General features: G+C 37.8%; 1 protein-coding gene across 1 annotated transcript in view; it reads right to left on the reverse strand.

Annotated features, from left to right (window-relative positions):
* PAM (peptidylglycine alpha-amidating monooxygenase) overlaps positions 1–22932 on the reverse strand; it is a 74975-nt gene that overhangs the window by 51830 nt on the left and 213 nt on the right. Inside the window, 5 exon segments of the mRNA XM_054397935.1 lie at positions 5006–5089; positions 6683–6768; positions 9461–9548; positions 15760–15817; positions 21831–21951. Coding sequence (XP_054253910.1) covers positions 5006–5089; positions 6683–6768; positions 9461–9548; positions 15760–15817; positions 21831–21951 — 437 coding nt within the window.

The following is a 22932-nucleotide window of genomic DNA, read 5'->3' on the forward strand; positions in this document are numbered from 1 at the left end:
TTCCTCCCATTAGTACCTAGGTAGAAAACTGAAGAAAGCAGTGCAATTGAACAGAATAAAGGATAACAACTAGAATGATGCAAAATAGTGAGACTTCACAGATTAAAAAATATGAATTTAATTTTTCAAATATTTGTTATTCTAGTTGCACCACATTTCATATTACTGGGTAAGAGTTTGGGTTTTACCACCACTAACTTAATGTTCAATGTGTTAAAAGAGTAAGTCACTATTTTTACAAAATGTATAAATTAGTAAATGTCATGCAAGTGAAAAAGCTGCAAAACCAATTTCACTAGGTTCTCATAATGCTTATCATTATGGCATCTGAGAATTCTTAGTTTCTCCAATTCTGTGTGTCCCAACAAGCACTTCGGTATTAAAAAAATCTGAATCGGTAAATTGCAGTTACAGCTTTACAAATAATGAAAAAAGGCAAGTCTTCATTTTATAGGCAAAAGAAAAATTAGTATAGTAGCTTTTTCAACAAGACTACCCACTACTGTAGTTGCACTACATGTTTGAAAAGCATCTCATGAGAATTTTGTTCATATAACACAAATGATGTTGCAGAACTCTGCTTTATTAACATTGTTAGAAAGTTTACATTACATCAGTTTTAACTGAAGTTGTAAAATGCCAGCTTCCTCTCAGAACATTTTACTTTATCACCTAATCGAATATAACATTTTTAAAAATTAAATGCACTTGAAAGTTCTGTGTTCCTCAGATTTGCCATTTGCTGTTGTAAAGAGCATCATCTTGTCCTCTAAAAACTTCTGAAAAATTATCAAAAAAAGCAATAAAATCAAACCTGTCATATGCCAAATAGTAGCCATGTGTGAAAAATCTAACCTTTACTATGTCACAGTGTCTCTTTTAAAAATGGTGTTGTGGGAGGAGGGAAACAACTCCAATATATTTCTGTTTGCCAACAGTAAAGTGTCTTTACACTATCTACATTTTCAGAGTATCAAAAAAAAAATTCATTATTTCTGTATAAATTGAGCAATTCCAAAATGAACTGAAGGCAGTGGGAAAGTTACTTTACTACTGTACAAGGCAATCATATTAATCACAGAGGAGAAACATGAGTTCTGTACAAGAATCTGATCTGCATTTCTGTGTCAAGATTAAAATAATGCATGGATACAATAGCCTAGAAATTTTAAGAAATATCTAAATAATAATACCCTAAATAATCAAATTTTGTCTGTGGTTATACTTAGCTGTGATTGTCCTAAACATTTTTCTGACAACTACAGATGTAAGCTGGAAACACTATTTCCTTTCACAGAATCATACGATGTTAGGTTTGGAAGGGACCTCTGGAGGTCTTTGAGTCCAACCCCCCTGCCAGAGCAGGACCATATAATCTAGTGCAGATTTGTCACACAGAAATGCATCCAGACAGGTCTTGAAAGTCCCCAGAGAAGGCGGCTCCACATTCTCTCTGGGGAGCCTGTTCCAGTGCTCTGTGACCCTTACTGTAAAGAAATTCTTCCTCATGTTGAGGTGGAACTTTCTGTGCTGTAGTTTACATCCATTGTCCTATCACAGGGCACAAGCGAGAAGAGGCTATCCCTTCTTTTTTGACACACAGTCCTCATATACTTATATACATTTATCAGATTCCCTCTCAGTCTTCTCCAGACTAAGAAGCCCCAAGACTCTCAGCTTTTCCTCATAAGGCACATGCTCTAGTACTTTCATCATCCTTGCAGCCCTCCATTGGACTCTCTCAAGTAGATCCCTGTCCCTCTTTAACTGGGGAGACCAGAACTGGATGTAATATTCCAGATGAGGTCTCACTAGGGCAGAGTAGAGGGGGAGGAGAATCTCCTTCCATCTGCTGGACACAATCCTGTTAACGCACCTAAGGAACTATGAACAATGCTTCTGCATCTTTGATGTGATACTGAATAACAAGTTAAATGATCATTATTTCATGACCAGTTAACTGGCCACCATTTGGCCTTGGCTCTTTACAAAAACTGCAGGTGTTCACATATAAACTGCACAGATGTTCTAGGCAAAAAGGAAGTCTGCTGCAGCAAGAGTGTGTTGCTATAAAATTAATTTTTAATTTCAGATGATGACTTATTACTTTGTAGTTTCTCTAAGTGTGCAAGTGGATTTTTCTACCAGAATCTTTGACTACAAAACTAATTTACTACTAATAATAATTTCCAAACACATCCTCATCTAATATGCAATGGAAGTTACTAACCTCATTTCTTTCTCTTTTTCTTCCATTTTAATAACTACATACACATAACTTAAGAGCGAAAATTAACAGTGAGAACTCTCTGTCCCCAGTCAATAATAAAGAGCAGGCTCTCAACTAACATGCTTTCTTTAGAGGTTTGTAACTGTAATTGTTAAAGGTTTCAGAAGAAAAATGTACAGGCTCATTTATACTGAAGATGTAAATGATGCTGGTACGTTCAATTTATTCATATTCCTCCTCACCTACCATTATTGCCATTCTGCCACATTATATCTTCATGTCATGGTAAAAACTGTAGCTTCAGCTTCAGACAGTAGTACTGAGAATTCTAGGTAAGTGCTGCCCAAATCTTGCCAGAGGTATACAGAAGAGAGGCTGCACGGTACTGGGAAGCTGTAACTTCTGTGTTCAAAACCAAGCACAATCTGTACATCATTTACCATGGTAACACAGAAAGATTCGGAGGCCATGGGCACAGCTCAAATTATTATTGTAATGAATAATCCTCCCTTATTTTTTTGCTATTATTCACCTTACTTTCCCTTTTTTCTTTCAAGTTCAACATTTTGATTATCATTTACCTCATGAAGATGCTCACATTCTCATTAAGTTCCTATGCAGTAATGTATTACAGCCAAGTTCCACAGAAATGACAATCCAAATCTTTTTTGTTCTTGAAGGCCAGAAAGGCCCTAATCCAAAAACACCACAGAGGACATGATTCAGAGACTAAAAACAAGAATTCACGTTTCTCAAAAGTGTCACAAAAAGGCATTTCAGGCTTAAAGGACAAAGTACAACATGAAACATGAACAATTAATATTGTCCCAAAAAATCTCAGATCAGCATCTTAATATGCATTAATGAAATTAAAATGCCATTAATTCAAGCTTATAATGTATGGGTTGGACAGGAAGACAGTAAGGTGGATTATAAACCGTCTGAATAGCAGGCCAAGAGACTGGTGATCAGCGGCACAAAATCTAGCTGGAGGATAGTAACTAGCGGTGCACCCCACAGGTCAGTCCTCTTCATCATCTACATTAATGAGCTGGATGATCGGACAGTCTACACTCAGCAAGTTTGCTGGTAACACCAGACTGGAAAGAGTGACTGATAGGCCAGAGGGTCATTCTGTCATTCAGAGGGACCTCAACATGCTGGAGAAATGAGCTGAGAGTAACCTCATGAAGGTCAGCAAAGAGAAGGAAGTGCAAAGTCTTGTACCTGGGAAGGAACAATCCCAGTGACCAGTACATGCTGGGGACAACCCAGCTGCAAAACAGCTTGGCACAAAACACCTTGGAGGTCCTTATGAACATCAGACTTAATAGAAGCCAGCAACACAGCCTTCCTGCAAAGAAGGCTAATGGTATCCTCAGTTGCATTAGCCAAAGTATTGCCATCTGGTCAGGGGAATTGATCCTTCTTCCCCTCTACTCAGCACTGGTGAGGCCACACCTAGAGTACTGGGCCTACTGCTGGGCTTCCCAGTTCGTGATACACACGGACATACTGGAGAGAGTCCACTGAAGTGCCACTACAATGGCAAATGGATTGAGCCTGGAGAAGAGAAGGATCAGGGGGATCTTATCCACGTACAAACGTACTTGCAGGATTCAAGAAGGACAGACCCCAGCTCTTTTCAGTGGTGCCCACTGACGGGAGCAGACGTAACAGACACAAACTGAAACACTGTATAGCAGAAAATACTTGTTTCACTGTGAAGGTGACTGAGCACTGGTACAGGTTGCCAAGAGAAGTAATGGAGTCTCCATCCTTGGAGCCACCTGGACATGGTCCTAGTCTGGGCTCCCCAGTTCCAGAGAGACAGTGAACTACTGGAGAGAGTCCAGCAGAGGGCTAGAAAGATACTGAGGTGACTGAAGCATCTCTGTAACAAGGAAAGGCTGAGAGACCTGGAGCTATTTAGTCTGGAGAGGGGAAGACAGACTGCATCTTACCAATGCAGTTAAATACCTAAAGGGTAGGTATCAAGAGACAGGGCCAGACTCTTTTCAGTGGTGCCCAGTGACAGGACAAGGGCCAGTGGGCACAAACTGGAACACAGGAACTTCCATCTGAACAAAAGGAAAAACGTCTTCTCTTTGAGGATGACAGAGCAGTGGAATAGGCTGTCCAGAGAGGATGTGGAGTCTCCTCTCTAAAAACTTTCAAAATCCACCTGGAAGCATTTTTGTGCTACCTGATCTAGGTGAACCTGCTTTGAGCCCGGCATTGAACTAGATGATCCCCAGAGGTCCTTTCCAAGCCTAACAATCCTGTGATTCTCTGAAACACTTAATGACAACAAAATGAGCAGTTTGTTTGTTTAAAAAAAAAAAAAGACTATGTACAACTTTTTCCAAACACAGATACTGTGATCAACTGGAAGTTTATGTCAGCTTTCACATCAGCTATTCAAGTAAGGTCAAAGGTGTTCATAAGATATGTTTCCAATTGCTTGAAGAAAACACTGATTATACAGGGAAAAACAAATTTCTTCCTATACCTGAAATTATTAATCTGCTTCTTCATTAATTTAAGTCATTGGCTTTGCATTTTTTGAAGAAAAAAAAATCTGTTGACTTTTCAAACATTTACAGAGATAAAGGTTTATAAAGAAGTTAATACACAAAACTTACTACAAATAACGGCCACTGATCTGTACCTCTTTGAGGGGCACTAACAGCAAAATTATTTTCTACTAACAATATAAAATATTTTTATGTTGTAACTGATATAACTTACAGAACAAATTTCCAAAATACCTACCTCTAAATGCACTAATATCTCCATAGTGTACCTGAAGCACAAAAAATCTGCTTCCTGTTTCTCCTCCAACTCTGAAACCAACACCTAAGAGAAGGAAAATGCAGTATTTTCAGAAACAATAAAATGTAAGCTGGTTCACCACTGCTGACCATATCTAAAAATCCGAAGCACTGTAATGGCTTTGAGTGAAAACAGTAAAGAATACATCCTCAAAACTGGGAAAATCACCACTGCAACACATGTTCCCAGACAGACTAAGAATCTACGACCATAACTTAGTTATTAATGAACGGTTATCTCCTTTAAATGGAGAAGTCTCTTAGACCGAGAATACAATTAAGAATTTGATGTATATGCACAATTATACATGAAAAAAAACCCAAACAACAGAAAACAGTTTTGCCATCTTACTAAAAATACAATGAAGATTAAAACATAAAAATCTCTTCAGTAAAATATTTTGTGATGCATCACTATTGTATGCAGAAAAAATACTGTGGAAATTACAAAGCTATGTTAGTTGTTGACAAAAGTAAGCACAGGCACATTAAAAAAAAAGGGACAATCTGAAGTAATTTGAAATAAATAGATTGAAAAGTATCATAATGAAGAGGGATTTCTCTAAACTGATTCCACAATGAACACTCTTCAAAGGAAGCAGAGAAAGCAATTTCTTCCCATTTGGTCAGTGAATCCCACTAGACTGAACACTGCCTGCAGCAAAGCCTACTAATAAATAGGTCTGAAGCCTTTCCATGAACAAATATAACATCATTATGAACCCTTGCAATAAACTCTGTATTGATGGACAGCTCAGAGACAAGGAAATTAGTACTAGCTGAGGCCTAACAGCAAAGCAAATACCAGGCTTCCACAGAATCCTCCAAACAACACTTGACATACTCATAACCAAATCAAGTAACATTCATGCTGCTAAGTGTGTAAATAGATCATTGAAACTAAACCTCTTCACGATACTGTTCACTGCTCTTGGTTATGAAAAGAGGCAGCAAGAGATATTTTTTTTTAAGAATTCAAGGTATTTTCAGATTGAGGCTACACACATGGTAGATATTTCTAGGACACTTAGCAATTACTAGAAAGAACCACTTCTCCCTTTCTTTCAGGCATATCATTCTAAATAGCTTAAACACTCTGATTGAATTTAGCAGTCACCTATCATGAAATAAAACAGGTATATAAATACATTGTTCTACTACATGAAAGCATTGAGAAATTGAAAGCGTATAAAACTGTCACATATACTTAAAGCACAAGGAAAAGAAAAATCATTGTTTGGACTGAACTTGTTTCTACTTTCCCAAACACACAAAATATTCTAACAGTTTGCATGCTACTGAAAGATATATAATTTGTACTCCTCCAAAAAGATATAGCAAGAAATATAAGATTAATGTTATATCAAAATAAAGCATTATGATTGTTATCTCTCTTTAAGGCTTTTATTCGCCCCTTACTGAAACCCATGTTATACCAAACAAGATGACAAAACCCCCTAATATATTCACAGTTTAGGAGGCTGACATCTATAGTTTCTACCAACCAGACATAATAAAAATATTCCAGGAGGTTCTTTGATATGCCAGGTGCTTACTTCCACATCCTCTTCTCTCCTTTAACCTTGTACACAATAACTTCACATTAAAGGCACAATACCTTTGGGTAACCTGGTGGGTGGAGCGTTTCTTGCCCAAGCATACAAAATATTAGATTTGTCTTTGCATGTTCCTTCATCACAATCCCTAAAAACACAAGGAAAGAATAGCAAAGGGAATATAATTTTTAAATTCTGAAATCAGAAAAGGGCAGATGACTTACAAGCAAAACCACTAATTCTAAGATCCATGAAGATGTTTTATAATGTCTGTTGATTAAAAAATTCTTTTAAAGTGAACTTCTTTCCCAAATATCATTATATCCTCCATCTTCCTTTTTTTTCCTGCCTCCACCTTAAAAGAGTGTTAAGCAAACAGAATCAAAACCAAAGACAGTTCTGGTAGTCCCTGCCAGCCTAGTAGTCAGTAATGAAAAACATTAAGGACCCTTTTGTGAGAATGAATCACATGAGAATTTTTAGCAGGATTAGCTCAAGTGTAAAATTACAATAGCTGCCACATCTGCACAGAGGGACAAGAATCATGTACAAAACAGGAAGGAACCTACAAGACATCAAAGTTCTAGGATAAAATTGATATTTACAATTATTTGTAAAATCATTGACAAATAGAAAGCGAGAGGAAGCTGTAGATGAGCCAACAGGTCGGAGGCACTCATGCTTATCTCTGTATTTAATTGCACAATAGTGGAACCCACAAATATCAGCTCTCAAACAACCATTCTTTCCCCTGATAGATGGAAGACCAAGTGAAGCCATTGCTTACCAGTCTAGCAGTATAACGTATAACAAAGCAAAATCAAAACCAACAAAGATATTTCATCACCTATGAACTATAATACAGAGTCATTACAATAATTTTAACAAAATCAGTTTCAGTCATTGGAAGCCTCTAGCAAATTTAAACTAGGAGGAAAAACATTGATTTTAGATCATACGCATTCTCTGCAATGACTTACAAAAATGTGCAACAGTTTGAAGCTGGCATGACAGCAGCATGGTACTGAGCATTTTCAACTCGACCCAGGACAAGTTTCCACACATAAGTATAACATAGGCATTTATAGATACACACATGTATACACACATATCTGCCAATACACATACATAAAGCAGACATTAGCTGCCACTCTACAAAGTCTACCACTGTTAAGTTTTCTGCTGGGCAATTGTTCTTTTTCAGGAACAGTGACAATGCAGTCAACAAGCTCTAACTACCTGAACTGTAGTGTCAAGACTAGGATTACAGCCTGATTTGGCATTGAAAAAATTTATGACTTTCCAGCTCTTGATCCATCTCTTCATATCTCGAACCTCAGGAACTAAACATTTCACCTATGTCTTCAGAACATTAGGTAGATGTAATTTCAGCATCACCTTTGGCGTAATTTCATCTCAAAGCAAGCATCTGATCAATCTGTATCTATAGAATTCTATCTCATGAGGATTATTTCAAGGTTCTAACAGAACTACTTCTAGACATATGAAAACAAAACAAACCGTAAATACAATCTTCTCAGTTTTATACATTCAAGATGTAAACTAGTTTTAGAAGGCCATAATGGCAACAGTTTTACATTGGTACATATTCTAACATTTAAGATACAACAAAAAACCTGCAGCTGTCTGATGTGAAACCAACAGAAATTCTGTGCTTTCACAGTTTTAGTTTTGTCTGAAATTTTTAAGCATCTGCTTTTCTTGCAAGACAAGATTACACTACTTCCAATATCAGAACTATCACTGGGTAGAAAGGATTAAAAACCTTTGATGAAACTTTTTGGACATTCAAAATATTAATCCTGAGTCATGCAAACTTCACTCAAAATCTACAAGGGCCAGAAGGATTGACCTTGATACCAGAGAAGGTTATCAAGCAGGTCATTTTCAGTGACATCACACGGTACACACAGGACAATCAGGCCATCAGGCCAAATCAGCATAGGTTTATGAAAGGCAGGTCCTGCCTGACTAACCCAATCTCCTTCTACACCAAGGTGACCTACCCTACTGGATGAGAGAGAAGGGCTGTGGACATTGTCAACCTGGACTTTAGTAAAGCCTTTGACACTGCCTCCTACAGCATTCTCCTTCCGAACCTCATGGCACCAGACTTGGATGAACGCACTCTACACTGGATAAAAAAATGGATGGAGGTGTACTACTCATTGCTGGGCCTCAAGAGTGGTGGTGAATGGAGTTAAATCTGGCTGGCACCCAGTCACTAGTGGTGTCCCCCAGGGTTCAGTACTGGGGCGAGTTCCTCTTTCATGGCTTTCTTAATGATCTGGATGAGGAGATTGAGTGCACCCTCGGGAAGTTTGCAGATGACACCAAGCTGGGTAGCTGTGTCAATCTACTAGAGGGTAAGGAAGCTTTGCACAGGGATCTAGACAGGTTAGATTGATGTGCCAAGGTGACTTATATGAAGTTCAACACAGCAAAGTGCTAGGTCCTGCACTTTGGTCACAACAACTTGAGAATGTGTGGCTGGAAAGCTGCAACTTGAAAAGGGGCCTGGGGGGACTGGCTGATAGTCAACTACCTGTGGGTCAGTAGTGTGCTCGGGTAGCCAAAAATGCCAATGGCATCCTAACTTGTATTAGAAACTGTGGCCAGCAAGAATAGGGAGGTGACCAAATGAACAGTGCCATTCAGCACTGGAGAGGCTACACCTTGAACATTGTGTTCAGTTCAGAGAAGGGCAACAAGGCTCATGAACAGCCTAGAGCACAAGTCCTGTGAGAGGCAGCTGAGGGAGCTGGGATTGTTCAGTCTCAAGAAAAGGTACAGCATCAAAAGCAAGTTGATACTATTACCAGTAACTTTTGGTAGACGAAGGCTCATTACATCCAAAAAGCAACATGTGATGGACAGTGTCCATGCTGGCATGAGGCTTGAAGTCCACTGAAAAACAAAATTATGAAAAGAGATAAGCTATACTTACTCTCACTAGAAGTTATATAAGAAATAACATTTTAAGCCATTTTTCTCTATAGTACTACAAATAAGGCACGTATGTTCCCTCATTTATTTATCTTCTGTGTTCTATTTAAAAGCTTTCCTTAAATTCCCATTCCACAGACTGGCTACCAAGCTAAAACATTTAGTCATTAAGAAAAATAAATTCCAAGTTACTACTCAAAAGTTTTATTTTAAACCAAAATTTAAATATGACACTTAGTAAACATATCAGTGTATTCCAAACCACAAAATTTCACTGTAAGCAGTCTATTTTAATCTAGGTCTGAAATTTGCACTTGTAATTTATTAATACTTTTCTACCCATTTTGAACTTCCTTCAGCAAAAACATGAAAAACCAGTAAATTGCAATTAAGAGTAACTAACAGCTTATGAATTAGTGATAACTTCTTCCAGTATTATACCTGGGTTATTCTTTTTTGAATCTTTCTTGGGACAACAGGTCCATGAAGACATGGTTTATTCTCACCAATATGTCAAACCCTTTGGAATGGAAAATAAGACTTTCCAAATATTTCTCTTTCTATCAAACTTAAACAAAGGTGAATGCTCAGCACTCAAATTTCTGTTCTTAACCTATGCTACAAACAAAATACTGTTTTGGATTCTCAAACATCTGTGATCTTGTTTAACATAGGAAAAAGGTTACCAACAACACACTGCAGTAATACTGACCACGAATGTAAAATGATGGCATTTCTGGAAATTAAGCAAGCTACACTGTCTAACTTCCTTTATTACTATTGAAATTATGTGTCAGATGCAGGGAATGCAGTGGAGTTTTTCTTCATTTAAGACTGAGAAGGGCCTTGGAGGGTTTCTAACCTTATCCTACAGCAGAAATTCCAAAACTAAGTCACTCCTGCTCTTACACTACAAGGACACTGAGAAGCCTTCTAGGAGTGTCTTTTAGCTCTTCTAAGAGTCTTAATATAGGCAGATGGTAAAGCTGCAAACCACTGAAACACAATTCTGCTCATGAAGTTTGTGGATGTATCTGCCCCTTTAGTCTGTATTTTTACATGATGCCGAGGCACCATTCTTAGAGTGATGACATCAATTATTGTCACAGTTTCATGAGGGAAAAATCAGCCCTATTTTTGAAACTGATGTCTGTTGTGAAAAGTGAGAAAAAACAGCCAAAACTTAAGGCATGCAAGTCAAAACCTAGCCAAAGATGTAAGTCATGCAGTCAGATAATTAAAAAAAAGCACACTGGAGCTGAAGGCTTGGTTTGGGACGTTAAGTGACGCATTCACACACCCTTGGAAGATGCCTTCCTAGCACATACGAGTTCAGAAGTACTAAACTTGCATGCATGTTTAACGTCTAAAGACTACATAACATCTTTTTCTTACAAGCAAATTCTGCTCATTACATAGCTAAAAAAGAAAAAGTCTTCATTACAGAAAGACAGTAATAACTAATAATGAAATTACGGTTAACTCTCATAGAGGACAGATAAGACATCATTTTAGTTTTCAGGTATTTTCAGGTGTTTCAAGTGTGTAAAGTTGTTATCAATTTAAGTGAGGGACTACATTTAGGAAGGGCTCTATGAGCAGTTCATAAGATGTGATATTTTATGAACTTTATTGCTGGATTTGATATCTGTACAACACGTACTGAAAGTAACACCCAGAAGGGCAGTCTTCAGTAAAGACAAAATTAAAGATTTGGCCTCTTGTCTGCTAAATCCACCACCTGTCTTGATGGTTAATTCTCATTTCTTTTTACTCCTCTACCATTCCCATGTCTTGTGTCCATTACAATGACATTCCAGTGCATGGATGGGACCTTTCAGCACTATTACAAAATTTACTATAAATAGATTACTAAATACTCTTCCTACTAATAGAAAATAACAAACCATAGTTAACAAAGTAAAATTGGATTTCTTGCTAGGCCACTCGCTTACGCTATTTTAGCTCATATATCTCATAATTGCTTCTGAAGAAAGATTTGAAAAAACTCAGTCTGATTATAAGCTTGAAAGAGCTATCTATGTACAGTCAGTTACTCTGTTACTGTGTAAGTATTTTCTTAACAGCACACCCAGGCTTACAGCTGTTCCAGAGAGGAAAAAACCCAGCCATTTAAAAAAATCCTGTGTTGTGAAAGCAATTTAAGTCAGAAGCATTACCCATCACAGCCAAAAGCTTAAGAAATACCAAACAAAAGCCTTATATTCCCAGTTCACAGCATCCACATTTTACAATAATGAACAGAAGTACTACATATGATTACTAAAACAACAGTAACAGTTTTGGTATTGATACTAAATCCTAATTAAGTCTGACTTAATATCCTGATGAAATACTATGTTAAATTATAAACTCCACAAGAAATGGTAATGAAGCGAACATGACAGTAGGTTAATCTTAAGAGTATCTTGTTAAGCTATGTATTAAAAAAATTAATTTCCAAGAAGTTAATCTTTACAAATACCAATTCAATTAAATAAAGTTGTTATTCTTAAAAAAAAAAATAAATTGCTGTCTTCTCCACAACGGATTTAGAATAGAATAGAAAAGAATCAAGAAGGTTGGAAGAGACCTCAAAGATCATCGAGTCCAACCTGTCACCCTACACCTCATGCCTATCTAAACCATGGCACCAAGTGCCACGTCCAAATCCCCTCTTGAACACCTCCAGGGATGGTGACTCCACCACCTCCCTGGGCAGCCCATTCCAATGGCCAACCACTCTCTCTGTGAAGAACTTTCTCCTCACCTCCAGCCTAAACCTCCCCTGGCGCAGCTTGAGACTGTGTCCTCTTGTTCTGGTGCTGGTTGCCTGGGAGAAGAGACCAAACCCCTCCTGGCTACAACCTCCCTTCAGGTAGTTGTAGACAGCAATGAGGTCTCCCCTGAGCCTTCTCTTTAAATTTAAATTTAACTTTAAATAAATTTACCATCATATCAGTGTTCACATTTTAGCAATTAAGGAAACATTAGAGGCCTTCAGCCCAATGAAGTCATCTCTACTTGGCAATAGGGAAGTTCATATATGCCATACTAAAGGTACAGACCCACGGTTTCTCTGAGTCACATATTGACGAAAAGTAAAAATATCTTCTAATTATTTCATGTTTTGCTGCTCAATGTAATAGACTCCATCTTATTTCTGCAGCACCAGCCTGACAGACAGGGACTCACCCAGAGTCACTAAACAAAAAAAGACATTTAGTTACTGGTCACCCATGTGAACGAATCTAAGGAGGTGAAGATGAGAGTCAATTTTCTTGGCTGAATGGCTTCCTGTCAGACTGAATTCTTATGAATGCCTGTAGGCACCCTTTAACTATTGCTATAACTCAGTCAAAATTTGATTTTTATCAATGCCTGCATCATTAAGGCCTCAATCTAGTTTCTGGTTTGCCCACTTATTCATAGAAAAGAGACAGAAAAAGAAAACTGCAGTTAGTATTTAAAATGTACCTGGAAATTTCTTGGAAAATTAGATATTAATATCTTTTACATATTAATCTCACAGATACTTCATTTCACTTCAAAGGGGCAAAGCATATTTTCTTAACATTAACCTAAATGTAAACCAATCCACAAACAAACAAATACTCTTCCCACCCCAATTTGTCAGTATTTACAGCCCTTTGGGACAGAAAAACAAGTGGTTCAAACAGAAATCTTAGCCTTGACAGTCTGACCCTCCAATGAAGGATATCATACACAAGACTAACAGTGTCTGCAGAAATACACAGATGCATCACTGAGAAAGGCCTCTAGGGCAAAACTGGCTCCATTCCTTCTAGTTGGTAACTTTTCACAAGTAAGCTTGATCTGTCTTGATGTCTAAGAACTGAACCTGAACAAGTTGGTAAATTCTGGCATAGTACCCTTCTAGCTTTGCAGTATGAAGCAATACCCTTTGTTCCTGTGAAAGGTATGACTACTCCCCCAACAAGCACCAAGGGCTGAGGCTTGCTAGGAGCTGATAAAGATCAGTTCCATACCCCCAGACATTAGCTGTCCCCTCAGGGCCCTCGGACTCATTAAGACATTGACCACAGAACAGCAGCTCCCAGGGTATAAATGGAGTCCTGCTATGGAGATAGGGGGCTCTCTCCACACAGAAGCAGCTTGGCAGTCAGATATTCTCCCCTTAGAACTCCTCCTCGAAGGAGTCTTCACCTCACCTTGCTGAGTGTTTATGTATATATCCTGCGTACCCATGGTGAGATTTTCCTTTTCTGAGTGAGTGCACACCTCCAAATAGTTTAATTAGTTGTGCAACAGTATTTGCCCAACTAACATCCAAATCTGTAATTTTACTGTGTTGGAAGAAGAACAGATCATTTGTAATAAATCCACAGTTTTCAGGTGGCTGCCACAGCCTCTTCTGTGGGTGCCTCTGAGACAGTCCCTGAGCAAGCTCAGCTGTCTACTGTTTTTAAATCTTTTGGGGAACAGCAAAACTGAAGTCTGAATTCAAGTCTTCAAGTACAAATATAATTTTAAAAAATGAAAAAAAATACAAAAACTTTTTCTACTTACAAATGTTTTTCTGCCCACACACAATGGTAAAAAAAAATATCTCTTCCATATTTCACCAATATGTATAAACAGAGCACACAATTTTATTTCCAAGGCATCCAAATACATGAGGTATGGGAAACCTTTATGTTCACAGAACAAGTGGTTTTTTAATTTGGTCATCAAGCTCCTCTTGCTCTTCAAAGCTCCACCTCACAACTAGAATGGTCTCGCTATCCAGACCTTCTGATTTGTAATGATGTACTCAAGCTCAGTGATTACTGGAAAGGTGACCAAATACTATAAAAACCTGGTGTAGAACATGTGAACACCTAAACCCTAATAGTTTCTCAGTCTTCAGAGAAAAAAAAAGGGTTGCCTTGAATGATTCACATTGAAACCTTGCATAAATACCACTTTTAAGCAAATTGTTTTACTAGGTCCTTTTAAACATATACATAACTGAAAGAAGCTTGTGTGGCTTTAACACATGTAAACTGCAAGTGACAGAACTAAATGTGGAGTAATTTAATAGAGAATTGAATTATGCAATTTTGCAACTCAGTGAAGCTTAAGCAGCAGGTTAGTAGGGTGTCTTTCTGTGAATCTATTGCGCACACCGCACAGCAAATACAGTTTATCTGAGAATGAATGCTCACTCCCCTTTCATGCTCATTTTTCCTTCTCAGGTAAAACTCAAGAGTCCAAATGTGAGGTTAGATTCTGACTTCTTTAAAAAACAGATGTAAAGAGAAAGCATTGAAGGACGCTTTTTTTAGTCTTTTTAGTTACTGTAAGACAACATGAAAATCTGCAATGGTTTACTTCTGAAAGAAACGACAATCTCTATAACATACTACAATAAAAACTACATAGGATTCCCACTGTACTTATTTGTTAAGTGCAAGTATTCTGAAAGAGAGAGAAAAATGTAAGACATTTTAACTTGTCATTATCTTGTTTTATTTCAGTTTATAGCATATTCTGACAGTGAAACTACCTGCAGTTAAACCAACAAACCCTCTCTCTACCTGAACAACTGTATGTTCACAAGCAAGGCTACATAAAAGTGCCTCAGAGCCTTTCTGAATAGATGATGTTTTCCTGATATACATGATCCCAGCATTTATACACTATTACAGTATTACCTTCTACTTGTCTGCCATCTTATTCATGTAACAATATTTAATAACAAAATAGATTTAAAAAATGAGATGGTTTGGTTACATAGGTGTTTTTCCATCAGATAAGTAAAATCTTACTGCAGCCAACACTGACTACACATGCAAAGGATTTACAGCCTGCAGCAGCAGCCAAACACTCTGCTCAGTGGAGCAGAAATAAGCATCCAGCCAGAGATAGAAATACAACACCTTACAAACGTGGCTGTTTTGTACGGACTGCCAGAGGCATCTGCATGCAGCTCTTCAACTACTATTACTCATGAATCTCTTCAGATATGATTTGTTAGCTTGACTCTAAGAAGCTGCTTCTAGTTTGCTTCTGCTTTAGCCATGGTCAATGCATTTTGGAAACTCTGACAGCTAAAGATAAAGTCAATATGAGTCAAAGAAGAAACAAAAACAGTGCTGAAAGTCTTAAAAATGGCTTGCTTTGGTTCTTCCAGCCAACTGATACTCACCTACGTAGGCTTCGTCATCCACTGGCAGGGGTACTGACATGCAGAGGTATGTATCAGACTATTAAAAGACAAAAGAACACAAATTACCTTTAAATTTGTGGTATTTAGAATCAAAATACTAGGAAAAAAGCATCACCATTTTCTACACTTCCTGAAGACATATGTGGGAATACTGAACAATCTTAATATACAAAAACTATATACTTAGCCTTAGCACTGAATTTATTTGCAGTGGTTAACAAACACCAACTCCTCCCTGCCCACTCAAAATTTGAAGGGATAACAGTACCCTCTTGATGTTCAAATAAATAGAACGAATCAGTGTGCTACATAGAGTGAAAAGAACTACTGGGCTTCTAATTCATTGTGTGCTTGGTACGGACTACCTTCTCAGTATTTGCAAATACATTATAAACTGTGAAGTGGAGAAGGATCATCTCTTTCTCTCGTGATCAGCCTATGGACATAAGGAAATGGTAGAGAAGTTTAGATAGGACATTAGGAAATGCTCTTCACCGAGAGTGCAAGACTAGTCATTGGAACAGGCTCCTCAGGGACGTGGGGATCAACAAGTGGGGATCTGTCAGAGTTCAACAAGTGTCTGCACATGTGGTTAAGTTTTAGGTAGTCCTGGGAGGAGCAGGGAATTGTACTTGATGACACCACTTGAGATATTCTGTTTCTATGACTTTGTAGCTAAATAGATTTCTGCCTACAGCAGTATTTCACCCTTGGATCACGAAGTGTAAAAATGCTGTGCTACTGTAGCAGCAAACACAGAAACACATTTATTTTTGATTCATGCACCTTATTCCATTATGGTAATTGAAAATATTCCTCTCTGGGAATTCTAGCAACTATCACATTACAGATGACTAGCATTTCCCTGGAACAACTGGATGAATGTTCTGTACAAGATACAGTGTAACAGACACTACAGGTGAAAAAAATTATCACGAATGCCCTCCATAATGCTGCAATTGCTTTTGTTGCCTAGAAGACTTTTGGTTTAAAATACTCAGCATGCGTCCTGTAAGCTGGATTAAAATGTGAACCAACTTAGAGTAAAGGCCACAAACAAAATCCATGCTTTCCCATTTTATATAAGCTGGATAACTATGATAGAACCTGTAATATGAAACAAAAGTCCTTGAGAACAGTAAAACCTAAATATGACAATACTATTTAATATAATTTTCTTACTTTGCAAAAAGCAGTCCACAAATCATTGGAACTGCATAAAATTACATTTCTTAAATGCATGCAAACTACACAAACAAAAAATTAAGTTAGTCTCATCTTTGTCAGTTAGATAGAGGGTTGTGGAAGCTACATTGTCATACAGGTTTGTCTCAAATATACTTCTCTGCTCCCTTTTCTTTGTATTCAAGCAATACCAACAGTCTGTTCCCGAACCAGAATGCTATGGTTCAGACACCACTTGGGTGCCTACACTCGTGCCAGCTCAAGGCAGTTGTCACCACCTTCACAACTGAGCCTGAAGAAACAAAGATGAAGCAGCAGTGACCTGGAATGCTGGGGCACTTGCCATTTTGCAAACACCTTAACTCTATGTGCAGGTGCCTCCAGAATGACTCAGCTAATTGTGATACCAATGCACCTGTGCCATCACACTAGTGGTGTGATCTGCCCTGCCATGAGAACACTTCTACCAACCACCCCAGTCAAATGAAGGGGAATTCAGGAACAAAATGCATCACCTTGAAATGTTGGTGTGTGTATCCACCACTAAACAGGCATTGAGCTTGCAGGATGCTGCCGGAACTTGGAGTAGTGATACTTTTCTCTCCACTCCTTTCTTTCTGTCCACTCTCTGGCACATACTAAGTAATTGCCTTGCCTGCCTTAAGAGCAACTATATAGTCAAAGTGATCTGCACAAACGTGTAATTAATAAATTCTACAATCATTGTAGCCATTTTAGTGTCAGTTTGCCTCTTTTCATTCCTTGGGAATCCATAAAGAACCTTCAGTGAACATTCTAAGGTTGGGTCACGACATTTGATTGTCACAGAGAGGATAACTTGAGGAATGAAATAATCAAGGAATCTCCTCCTGGAGAAAGAACGGGCATTTAAACCTAATGGCCTATTCAGTGTGTAATATAAGTAACTAAATTCTACTTTTTACAGAATTCACCCAAAGTAATAATCAAGTAATTCACACTTTCTTCAGAGTCAGAGGAAGTCAGACCTTGGGTCAAGAACTCAACTTGGTTATTGTAGCAATACACAAGAAAGAGGTGCCAGCAATTTACGAGTATCTGAATGATGAAACTTCCTTACTGCTTTACATATTTCTATCTGGTATGGTATGCCCAAGCAAACTGGAGATAAGAACAAAAAATTTAACCAAATACTTCAAACTGAAAAATTAAAATTATGAAATTGAATATTCAGGTATTACAAGTCCCTACTGACCTACTGGTAGAAGCTCAAGATAAGGAGTGTCAAAAAAAATCCACCTCCTTCACATGAACAGTATCTGACAAAGTAATAGCATCTTCTACCACCTTTTTGTGTCTTTAGCAATATTTATGAAGTTTCACATGTACATTTAAAACCTCAGACAATGAGTATAAAAAGTACTTTACCAGTGAAAAGTTTGTTCAGCATCAAACATAATAACAATTCAGAGTTTTTATAATGTGATTCCCATCCCTTCGTGGCAAACAAAACATATTGTTTCCCATTTAAATAGCAACTATTAATATAATGCTAATTTATCATGCACAGGCATAATTTTCTTCTGATTATATTAAGTAAAAAGAATGAGTATGTAATTTTTCCTGCAGAACTCACAAAGCCCTTCAGTCTACTTCTCCACAGCTCCTAGATGTCCTCCACCCTTCAGCAGCACACCACAATTACTCTTCACATGACATGGTAGTTTTATTTTTCCCTACTGTGTAACTGAAATTATTAAGAATAAAACAGGCTATTTAAGTACAGCAAATAATGTTTCCCCCACTTATGACAAGTGGCATTGTTCAAAAGCACCAACCTCACATTGCTTGAATATACACTTCAGAGCACCTGTTCATAAGCATTGCTTAGAGTAGTTCCACATGAATGCTCACCTTTGATAATTATGCTGAAACAGGGAACAACTTGGGGCATCTCTTCACAGTGACAGCACACCTAACCTGAGTAAGGGTTTGGTTCTCGTTGATTTACAGAGCAACTGCAGCTACAAAATCACTACATCACAGAATGTCAGGGGTTGGAAGGGAGCTCAAAAGATCATCTAGTCCAACACCCCTGCCAGAGCAGGATCTCCTAGAGTATGTCACACAGGAACGCATGAAAGCAGGTTTTGAACATCTCCAGAGAAGGAGACTCCACAACTTCGCTGGGCAGCCTGTTCCAGTGTTCTGTCACCCCTGCACAACACCCACAGTCACCACAAGTCTAGTAAAATCTTTTGAAAAAAAATGAAGGGTTTTTGGTAACCCTTCCCACAGCCTTGACAATACAACGTACACATGAACTGAAATTTATGCAACTAACCTACCAATACAAGAAGAGACATTAAACTTGGCTCTAGCCATTTGCAGATCACTCCAGCAAGAATTACACCACCTCCACCATTGTAACATATTTCTATGCAGATGCTAACCATGCAGCATTCTTCTTTTGTCTTCTTCTCCAATTTGGAAGTACATATATATTTCCAGTGTGAAACAGGTGTGTATTTTCAGAGTTTGAGCTGTATGCCTCTAAATTAAGAGAATTCAAGTCTGAAACAACACTCTGAATGTTCATAACCTATGCACAAACTTACTGGTAGTACCCAAAATCAGTAACAGTTTCAGGGAATACATAACTGTTCTCTAAAATTTAACTCATTCACATCTTCTCCACTAATTTCTGTTCCTCTGCCTTGTTTTTCTCATTTTCTGCCTTTCCCAGATAAATTCTGAGGCTTGAGAATTCAGGAACTGCAATTATCAAAGAATCATAGAACAGTTTGGATTGGAAGGGACATTCAAGATCATCTAGTTCATGCTGTGGGCAGGGACACATTCTTACTAGGCCAGGCTGCACATGCCACATCCAACCTGGCCATGAATACCTCCAGGGTTTAATTCCCACAACTTCTGTGGACAACCTGTTTCACTGTCCCACCACCTTCATGGTGAAAAATTTCTCCTTGATGTCTAATCTACATCTAGCTTCTTCCAATTTGAAACCATTACTGCTCATCCTATCACTACATGCCTTTGTAAAACGTCCCTCTCCAGCTACCCTGCAAGCCACCTTCTGGAAGGCTGATGTAAGGTCTCCCTGAATCCTTACTGAACAATTGCCAAGCTGAACAATCCCAGCTTTCTCAGCCAGGAGAGGTGTTTCAGCTCTCTGATCATCTTTGTTGCCCTCCTCTGGAGCTGCTCTAACAGTTCCATGCCTTTCTTGTGTTGGGGGCTGCAGAGCTGAAGGTGGGGGTCTCAAAACAGAAGAGTGGGCAATTCACCTCATAACCTCATAGCCATGACCAAAGTAGTGATACATCTCCAGAAAACCCTTATTAAAGCATTTTAGAAACTGTACTCCTCTTACTCGTCAGTTTGGTTTTGCATCTTTCATGATCAGAGATAAACTTGATGATAGACCCTGGAAGCAGAAACCTCTATGTTAAAGAATCATAGAATATCTTGACTTGCAAAGGACTCGTAAGGATCACTGAGTCCAACTCTCAGCTTACACTTTCATCAGTCTGTACTAGGACACTGTGGAAAAAGGAAGGGAAATGAGGAGAAGTGCTGGTGAGGTCAAAAGAAGAAAACAAAAGCTAGACTTTGAAATATACAAGGTGAGGTATTGATTATTTTCAATTACTTTTTTTAGGAATTAACTTGGCAAGTTGCTTTTTCTTACTACTCTCTCCCATCCTTCCCTCAAACCTATGCTAGATCATAGCATTTCAGTTTATTGTGTACATAAAGGCTGTTGGCTACAGGTACGCATGCATGTGAAAAGTATTGTTTCCTCTCTATTAACTGCCACAGCCTTTTGGTGCTGGTGTTGGATTTTGGTTTTTTTAATAGGAATCTGAAGTGTCTGTTCCTTTCATATGTTTTCTCTAGTTCTTCAACTAATGGGTTTCTCAGGTAAAATCTATGAAGAGTAATAACAAATGTGCACGTGGAAGAACAGACAGTACTTTTCACTCTTTCTCAAAAAGATGCTTAATATTTCACTGCAGACAAAGAAGACCTAGTAGAAATTATATTTCTAGTTTGAACTCACTGGAATGACGCAACTTATTCTAAATGATATGTTCCAGAGGGGTGGTACTCCCTAATAACTGAAAACCTTGTTTTCCCTTCAGAATTTTTTGAAAGAGCTATCTGCAACAATGAGTCATCATTTACTGCAGCAAAACATCCTGCTCTTCCGACGCATATGCAGCCCTCTAAAAGAGACAGTCTTTTAATAACATATACAATTCCTTGAATTGCTTTACTAAAAAAAACCCAAGCAACAAATGCTGATGTTAAAAATCTTAGTTATAGTCTTCATTTCTACTCCTTCAGCTTAGCAGAAGATAATCAAACCTGAAAGAGTACACAATTTTAACTTTACTGTAGCTTTCCTGGAGTACTTCAAGGGCTTTAAATACGAGGTCAGAAGTATTACCCTTACAAAATGCCTTCTGGTTGCTTTCTCTCAGCTTGCCAACATGGCACCAGTGCTCAATTTAACATAACTAAATTCCCAAAGGCATCAGATGAGATTTGGTGTGAACTGCAGTTCTAATGAATTTATGTCTTGCTAGCAGAGCTTGAAATATTTCACTTTAGTATTCCTTGTTCTAATAAATTTCAATTCAGTTTATGAAACCAACATTTTACAAATAAAATGAATCAGATTAGAAGATTTTTCTCTCATCTGAGATTACTTTCCTGTTTCCTATTGTTCTGGACATACATATAAGTTACCCTGTCTCTTTTGTCCATTTTATGTGAGTGATATTGTAGGCAAAGCTTTGTTTTCCTTGTTTACGTAAAAAAAGAGTAAGTGGTGAAAAGAAAAACTGCTTTTCTCTCACCTGCTTAGGCATCACCCCAGGCATGCGAATGTCCAATGTAAAATCTGACAGACCAAGTGAAATCATTGGCCGGTCGCTTCCAAGGCATTCACTGGAAAGAGATCCGGTACTATCTTTATACCTTCAAAAAAAGGAGGAAAGAGGTTTTAGAATATTGATTTCTGTTACGTCTTTCTAAAAAGAAGAGTCTTCAGAACTCTTAAAGAAGTTTGACAATACTGAGAGCTACAAAAGTGATCAGGCAATTTGTGCTTTGGTGAAGCATCTTAGTTTTCCAGCACTTACTGAAGGAGTTCCTCTGAGTCATCAGACAGACTAGTTTGGAAAACAGCTGAAAACTAACCTGTCATCTCATCTAAATAACTAAGGTACACAGATGTACAGAGAATTAATTCACTAGAAAGTGTCAAATACTATTAAGCATTCATGACAGTTTCACGTTTTAAGACTATGTACATAATTCAATACAGATGCATAATTCAATGCAGATTAAATTTAAATAATGTGTAAAAGAAACATTTTTAACTCCAATGTCACAACAACTAGAGCAACTCCTATTATGACTAAGAAAATGAACTTCTAAGTTTTGCAAATTCACATGGATATTAATGTCTATATTGAATGTGATGTTTAAACCAGTTGTAAAAAACTACAAACCACTGTAAGGAACTAAATGGTAAGACATCTGAAACACGATGCAACATTGATAAAAATTTTGAATACATATATTCATATATATAGATATAAAAATACAGAAGTGATACAGTAACTACAGTGTCCCATTTACCTCACAAAGAGTAAAATGGTCCATGATCATTAAAATTTGCTCTTGTTATTTTGAATTCAAAACCCCCTCAAGTGTCCTAGGCTTGTCCAGGTTTTGCTCATTAAAACACCATTTTGTACATCAAGCTGCTTCAGGCAGCTGAAATATATTTATTCCCTGCATTTCAAATACACCTTTGGTATTATCTAAAAATGTTACCTATTAATCATTGTTTTAGCATTCTAAACTCAGATTTTAGAGAGCAACTTACGGAAAAAACAACAATTTCTGCCTTCAGTAGAACTAGAGTGATATTTCAAAACTGCAAAAAGAAAA

The sequence above is a fragment of the Indicator indicator genome, chromosome Z (genome assembly GCF_027791375.1).
Source record: "Indicator indicator isolate 239-I01 chromosome Z, UM_Iind_1.1, whole genome shotgun sequence".
In the NCBI taxonomy this organism is placed as follows: Eukaryota; Metazoa; Chordata; class Aves; order Piciformes; family Indicatoridae; genus Indicator; species Indicator indicator.